The 8,334-nt window shown below is 38.5% G+C and overlaps 1 protein-coding gene across 1 annotated transcript; it reads right to left on the bottom strand.

Moving 5' to 3' along the window:
• Window positions 1–3,990: 3,990 nt before the first annotated feature.
• Window positions 3,991–4,896, bottom strand: LOC147425451 (uncharacterized). The gene has a single exon (XM_086500066.1). It carries the CDS (start codon window positions 4,894–4,896, stop codon window positions 3,991–3,993), a length of 906 nt encoding a protein of 301 aa, XP_086356192.1.
• Between the last annotated feature and the right edge of the window lie 3,438 nt (window positions 4,897–8,334).

The raw sequence follows: 8,334 nt of genomic DNA, 5'->3' as shown, positions 1-8,334 counted from the left end.
TATTAAGCATATTGATAGGAAGAGTAATGAAGAAGCCCATAATGCTACTCAAAGTATGAAAAATGAGGTCTATGTGATGAAGGCTGATACACCTTTGTACCTTGGAAGAGAAACCCTCTCCAAAGAGGAGGAATTTTTTATGATTGGCAGGTTACCAAAAGACCTTGAAACCCTCAAAGAAATATGGTTTCATAAGGAAAGCAAGTAGGTACATCATTCTTGAGGATCTCCTATTCATGAAAGGTGCTGACATGGTGCTAAGGAGAGTACCTTTGAAGGAGGAAATTTATAAGATCCTAGAGGAGAATCATGAAGGTTCTTGAGAAGGGCATTATTCCTTGAAAATTACCTTATAGAAAATTTTACAAGAAGGCTATGTATGGTCCAGTATACAAAAGGATGTGTACCACTGGTGTAAGTCTTGTTCCAATCTATGCAAAACATAGTTTTAAGGCCACGACTATGGAAGACCATTTTAATTTATAATGTATTTGAAAAGTGCGGCTTGGATGCCGTATATATTGTATATGTGTGTGTATATATATATATGTGACGAGACACGGGAATACAACAACTGAATAACAAAAATTTCTAAGTACACAGAGTAGACGCAAGAAATCCGAGATGTATATTGATATCAATTCTCGGGTACAAGAAGAGCGTAGCTCGTATCAACCTCCCGACCACCCCCGAGTTATCTCACTCTCAATCTGTGCACAGTTCTCAATCGCACTCTCACTCTCAATCTCAATCTCAATCACAGGGCGCCATCACAGTAGAATAGCCTCCTTCTGCAGACGGCGGGCTGTCTTCTTCACGCCAAAAAGTGGCTATTTTCCACCTTCTTCCAGTCTTTAGCAAAGCGTCCCAGAACTAGGTTCAGAAAGAGACTTCTTGCATTCAAATGCATAAAAACCACAAAAAGCAACCTACACTCGCAAGTTAGCAAATTTAGAAACTCTTTTTTTTTTGGTGATTTTCAGTGAGCCGTAACTCCCAAACGGTTCGGAATTTGACCGGGCTGTGTCATATGAATTTGTTTGTCTCATTGAACTCTCTGAAATTAGTGTGATGCAAAAAATCCATATCCTGCTCAGTTTGCCTGAAAATTTGCCTGCAAGTTAGCAATTTCCACAAAAAGAGTTTAAAACAGCATTTTCTCACTTTTTCTCTAATGTACGGGCTGAAACGGGCATCAAAATGAAGGAATCTATAAAACCTCAAATAGGAAATATTTTTCCTCGTGTTGATGACTACAAGTGCTACAGACAAAACTTTTCCAAATTTTGACCATGGCACCCTCAAAACTGGCTCCCGAGGGGTGTCCCATGTAAAAATTTGACACTTCACGAGAATGATTAGAATGAAGTCCTATACTATGAAAAAACACTGGAATGAATAAACTTTACTCAAAACTAAAATATTTATAAAAATTTGCAGAATAAGTCCCATTACATTCTCCCCTTGTCAAAATTAACTCTGTCCTCATAGTTGGAAGGAGGGATATTCAGCATGCAAAACATCTAAATCTACCCAGGAGGCATCTTCTACGGGATACATATCCCACTTAACCAAAACTTCAACAAGATTTCTACTCCTAAGCTGTCTAAATCTACGATCAAGAATTGTCTCTGGTTCTATTTCAATGACCCATCATCTCGAAGATCATATCTCTCCTGCAAAACATGACGAAGATTAGCCATGTACTTCTTCAGTAAACTTACATGGAAAACCGGATGAACTTTCACATGCGCAGGCAATTCAAGTTTATAAGCAATAGACCCAATCCGTTTCAACAACTTAAAAGGACCAGCAAACCTAGGAGACAATCGCCTATATTTTTCCAAGAATCAGCCTATTAGTATGCTTGGGAACAACCTTTAAGAAAACTAGATCTCCTACATCAAAAGACAATGGTCTCCTATGCCTGTCATAATACACTTTTTGCTTTTTTTGGGCTTCTTAATGTGACGTCTAATCTTGGAAAACTCTAGGTCCATTTTCTCAAGCATTTGCCTTGAGACTTCTACCTTGTTTTCAATGTCTGAAAATCTTAAGGGAGTTGAACAATTATAACCATACATGGCTTCAAAAGGTGCCATTTGAATAGACGCGTGCCAAGAACTGTTATAAACAAACTCAACCAAAGGCAAGTAGCCCACCCAATTTGTTTGCCTCTCACTCACATACATCCTAAGCATGTCTTCTGATACCCGATTTACCCGTTCAGTCTCCCCATCTATTTGAGAATTGATAGCAGTACTCATTCTTAATTCTGTTCCAATGGCCTGAAAAATAGCCTTCCAAAAGTTTGATGTAGATTTAGAATCACGATCAGACACAATGTTTTTGGGCATACCATGCAATCAAAAATTCTCCTTGACAAAGAGTCCAGCAACATGCAAGGAAACATGAATCTTCTTCATTGGAAAGAAATGTGCCATTTTTGGCAATCTATCAACCACAACAAATATAGTGTCAAAATTTCCTCTAGTTGTAGGTAACGTGGTGATGAAAGCCATTGATATGGATTCCCACTTTTTACCAAGAACATCTAGAGGCTCTAACTCACTAGGTGACCTCTTTTGTTCAACCTTCACCTGGTGACATTCTAGACATTCACGCACATACAACAAAATATCAGCTCGCATATTCGGCCAAAAGAAACAGCTCTTTACTTTAGCATATGTTTTGTTAAACCCAGGGTGTCTGCAAATGGAGTATTGTGACTTTCCCACAAAATTTGATGTTTTGAAGAAGAATTTGCAGACACACACAAGCGATCGTTATAATACAAGTTACCCTTATACAAATGAAACTTCCCCTCAAACATTTCACCCACATGAGAGTTCACAAATGAGGTAATGTTAGAGTAAAAAGGGTCATTATTCACTTCATCTCGAACTTGACCAATTAAATCACTACGCACCTTAGAAACTAGATTATACATAGGCCTTTGACTCAATGCATCGGCAACCTTGTTCTCTTTCCCAACCAAATATTTTAGATCAAAATCATACTCACACAGTAGCTGCAGCCAACGCTTTTGCCTATTGTTAAGCAATGGTTGAGTGAAAATATACTTTAAACTCTGATAATCAGTCCTTAATTCAAATTTCACACCAAGCAACAAATGATGCCAATGCTTCAATGCATGAACAACAGCTCCCAATTCCAAATCATGTATAGGGTAATTCAATTCATGTCTTCTCAACTTCCTAGATTCATACGCTACAACTCTCCCCTCTTGACACAAGACACATCCCATTTGTTCCCCACTTGCATCACATGTTACCACAAAAGGTTTCCCAAGTTCTGGGATTTTCAAAATACAATTTTTAGCCACCCTTGTTCTCAATCTTTTAAAAGAAGGTTGACATGATTCAGACAAAAAAAAACCCCTTTTTTTTCTTTGTTAACTCAGTTAAAGGGCTTCAATCTTGGGAAAATCTTTAATATCAGCCCGTTCATACTATGCTAACCCCATAAAGCTCCTCACATCTCTCACGGTTTTGGGTGTTGGCCATTCCACAATTTCCTTGACTTTATCAGGATCAATATGAATGCCCTCCCCAGATATACAATTTTCTCTTTGGCAAAGAAACACTTACTCAGCTCGGTATACAACTGATGTTCACGTAGTACTTCCAGAGTTTTCCTTAGATGCAATTCATGATCCTTTTCATTCTTAGAATAAACAAAGATGTCATCCAAAAATACCAGAATAAAGTCATCAAGAAATGGATGAAAGATAGTGTTCATCAAACACATGAATGTTGCGGGTGCATTAGTTAAACCAAAAGCCAAAACTGTAAACTCAAAGTGTCCATATCGTGTATGAAAAGAAGTTTTGAAAATATCTCCTTCCTTAATTTTGATCTGGTGGTATCTAGATCGTAGGTCAAGCTTTTAAAATACTTGCGCACCGCTAAGTTGACTCAATAACTCATTGATGTGCGGAAGGGGATATTTTTTTTAATGGTTTGTTTGTTAAGCCCGGTAGTCAATGCAGAGTCTATATGTCCCATCCTTCCTCCTATGGAAAAGAACAGGGCTACCCCAAGGGGATACATTAGGCCTGATTAACCCTTTCTTTAGCAAGTCATCAAGTTGGAGTTTTAGTTCTTTAAGTTCGTCTATGTTGAATCTGTAAGGGGCCCTAGAGTATGGTTCAGATCCTGGATAAAGGTCTATCCCACGGTCTAATGATCTAGGAGGAGGCATACCAGGCAGGTCATCAAGAAAAACATCCTTGAATTCATCAAGGAGCTTATCCACATACTCTGGATTTTCCCCCTTTCCCTTTTCAGTTTCATCTTTTAATTCGTTTGGGAAGATTAAGAAGGTCTCACAACCTTGTCTCAGCCCCCTTATCAGTTTCATGGCAGAAATCAGAATGGACTTACAATTTCTTTGCTCCCCTTGAATAGTGTGACTACTTCCATTTGAAGATTTAAAAGAGATTTTCCTTTCCTCACAATCAATTAAGACATGATTTTCAGTCATCCAATCCATGCCAATAATTATGTCATGCACCCCCATGTCTATGACATAAAAAATTCCTTTATGATTCTGACCATTCAAAGAAAAAGACAGATTTTCAATTAGGCCTTTTGTTAGATTTTTCTTTGCACTGGCTAGTTCCACGAGCCTTTTAATTTCCTGGGTTAATTTCAGATTTAGTTTCTCTACCAGTTTTATGGACAAGAAGTAATGCGTGCTACACGAATCAATTAGGAAGTTCAATTTCAGATCTTGGATTCTACCCACAAATTTAATCACAGAAGCTTTCAGATGTCGCATTGAAGACGTAAAACACTCCAAAGGAGGGTCAGTTGACTTACCTTTATCACCCGCTTCATCGATGGTCTCTATTTCATCCATCTTGGCCCGCATTGCCTTGTTGATTTCTTTGTTCGAACATTCAAACGTCCAGTGTCCTTGCCTCTCCACATTGGAAGCACAATCCTAGCCTTTGAGCTCTTTCAAGAAATTTGGGGTCATGTTGCCAGCATTGTGGAGGTGGCTTCTTTTGATTTTCGTTTCCACTTCCATTTCCCCCATTAGGAAAATTTCCTGGTTGTTGTCCATTGTTACCTTGCCTATTAGGGAAAGGTTGGTTTGGTGGGTTCTGAGGACTTGCTGCAGTATTGTTCTAATGATGGCCCGTTGAAATCATCCTCCTAGTTTGGTTGAATTGGTCCCACTTCTCATAATTTTCTTCCTTTGCCACCGCATCCAAGAAATCAACGCAGCCTGCACCCTTCACTTGGAGCTTGAGAATATCTCGCAGGCCTTCAATAAACTTCATCTTTAATGCATCTCCAGTGACCTCTGGAGCATATTTATGCAAACACAAAAATTTCCCTTTGTACTCGTCCACAAACAAAGGTGTTTTGTCTCCTTCTTGCTGCTTGAAACCATAAAATTCCATTTTTTTCTCCATATTGTAGTGAGGAGAACAATACCTTTTCTCAGCTTTTGCACAGAATTCCTTCCATGCAATCACTCTTGTTGGTACGGGTCTGCATGTACGATTTCCACCATAGATTTGCGACACTACGGAGTTGTAGGATAACAATCTTCACCTTTGCTTCTTCAAAAAACTCCCGCAAAGCAAAGAAATCTTCAAGTTCCTCAATCCATGCTTCCAAGTCTTCGTCCGTCTTTTGTATCCCATTAAATTCATTAAGTCTAGCTTTCTTGAAAACCTGTTTGTTGGAAGCTTCTCCCACGTCCTCGTCGCCTTCTTCCTCGCTTCTCTTCCGTTTCTTCTTCTTTGATCCTTCAGCACCAGGTAGATCTATGTAAATTCCACCACCATCTCCTCCTTGGCCTTCACTCCCACCTTCTTCTCCACTTCAACTAGCTGTACCCTTTTCTTTATCGGCTCTCTTACGTCTGTTAAGATCTTCAGTGAGCTGTTGAATGAGTTCCGCTTGTTGTGACTCTTGTGATACCACTTGTGATGAGACACGGGAATACAACAACTGAATAACAAAAATTTGCAAGTACACAGAGTAGATGCAGGAAATCAAAGATGTATATTGATATCAATTCCCGGGTACAAGAAGAGCGTAGCTCCTATCAACCTCCCGACCACCCCCGAGCTATCTCACTCTCAATCTGTGCACAGTTCTCAATCGCACTCTCACTCTCACTCTCAATCTCAATCACAAGGCGCCATCACAGTAGAATAGCCTCCTTGTGCATACGGGTTGTCTTCTTCACGCCAAAAAGTGGCTATTTTTGACCTTCTTCCAGTCTTTAGCACAGCGGCCCAAAAATAGGTTCGGAATTTGATTAGGGTTGAGTCATATGAATTTGTTTGTCTCGTCGAGCTCTCCAAAGGTCGTGTGATGCAAAAAATTCATATCCTGCTCAGTTTGCCTGAAAATTTACTTGCAATTCAACAATTTGCACAAAAATAGCGTAAAACAGCATTTTCTTGCTTTTTCTCTAATGTACGGGCTGAGACAAGCATCAAAATGAAGGAATCTAAAAAAACTCAAAAAAGCATTATTTTTTCTCATCTTGAGAACTACAAGTGCTACATACAAAACTTTTCCAGTTTTTGACCATAGCACCCTCAAAACTGGCTCCCGAGGGGTGTCCTGGGTAAAAATTTGAAACTTCACGAGAATGATTAGAATGAAGTCCTATACTGTGGAAAAACACTAGAATGAACAAACTTTACTCCAAAGTAAAATATTTATCAAAACTGTGCAGAATAAATTCGATTACAATATATATATATATATATATATATATATATATATATATATATATATATATATATATATATATATGTCTGTGTGTGTGTGTATATATGTGTATATATGTATATATATATATATATATATATATATATATATATATATATATATATATATATATATATATGTATACACACACACATGATGTAGAAGATGTAGAGAATGAAGGAGGATGAGGGCAATCAATTATCTATCTTCAATGCTTAGGCAGAATCATTACAATTTAGCGGCTCTGTGCCTAACAGCTGTGACCCCTGTCTATGGCCAATTGCAGCTCGCCTATTTTCACGTCATTGTCCCTATAGCACAAGATTATAAACATATTATCTTCTAACCTCTTGGTAGTTACTACAACTCAGAAACTATAGCATGCACTAGATCCACACAGATATAAGACCAAGTGATACTAAACTAGAGGCTAATGAACCAGGTGATAGCAAATGAGATGAACCAACTATGATACCAAGTTGCGGATAACACATGCACACATGGTTTATGCCACTAGTGCACAATAATACAAGACCACAATCAAACATCACAATGCTACTATAAGAGATGCCTAGCAATATCAATAGAAAGATATGGAAACTCTGGTACTTCAATTATAGTTGCAATGAAAAATTCCCATACTACAACAAGAATTTGGATTGCAATAAAGATATGAGGATTGGTAATATGGGTCATGAGTATAAATGCAAAGAATGCTTGGGGTTTCCTGTGTACAAAAGGCTCAAAAACTATATGAGAGATTTTTTAATAATGCCCTTCTGAATGCAGGTTGGTGTGCTTATATAGGAAAGGGATTAGTGGAGGTGTCAAAGTGGAAGCCAGCTCAAGGATAAGGCTTGGGTGACATGCATAATAGTGTGTGACACCTTTAGTGAATAGTGGGATTACTGTTGGATGTGTACAGTGGTACGCGGCAACTACAGTGCTTAATGGAGTTATTGTAGTGAAGAAGACTTTGTTGGCCACATGCCTGAGTATTCCTTCTTGCTTTTCTTAGTGGGTGCGGATGTCATTCTTTTGATAGGCATAGGATAACATCTCAGCTATTTGATTCCGCTGACCTAGCACATGTTCATATGTAATGTCAAATTGACTAAACCAGTAGTACCACCTTATCATGTGGCAGTTGCCTATCCTTTCAATATGATGGGTGTCTAGAAATGATTTAAAAATTTTAAGATCACTTCTTAGCACAAAATACTTGCCTATCAAGAGCAGTCAAAAAGCAAGAATACTATTCTTTGATGCTAGAACCTCTTGCTCGATTGAATTATAGCGTGTAGCAACATCGGAGAAGCGGACTGAGGCGTATTAGCAAATAACTGGACATTGGCTACCTTCTTCTTCTTCACAAGTATGCCTCCCCAAGCTTCTTAGGACGCATCCATATACACAATTATCTTACCATTGTCAGGAATCTTTAATGGCTGGAGACGCCTACGAATTCCTTTGATCCATTGAACAGTATGGCTAAACTGTTCATTCTAAAAGATCTCCTTAGATATATCTGAAGCTTTCAAAATCATCATATCCTTAGCTACCATGGGGT

This window comes from Adiantum capillus-veneris, chromosome 25, assembly GCF_014529385.1.
Source record: "Adiantum capillus-veneris isolate H3 chromosome 25, ASM1452938v2, whole genome shotgun sequence".
NCBI lineage: Eukaryota > Viridiplantae > Streptophyta > Polypodiopsida > Polypodiales > Pteridaceae > Adiantum > Adiantum capillus-veneris.
Note: the sequence above shows the minus strand (reverse complement) of the source record. Positions and strands in the feature narration are given on the sequence as shown.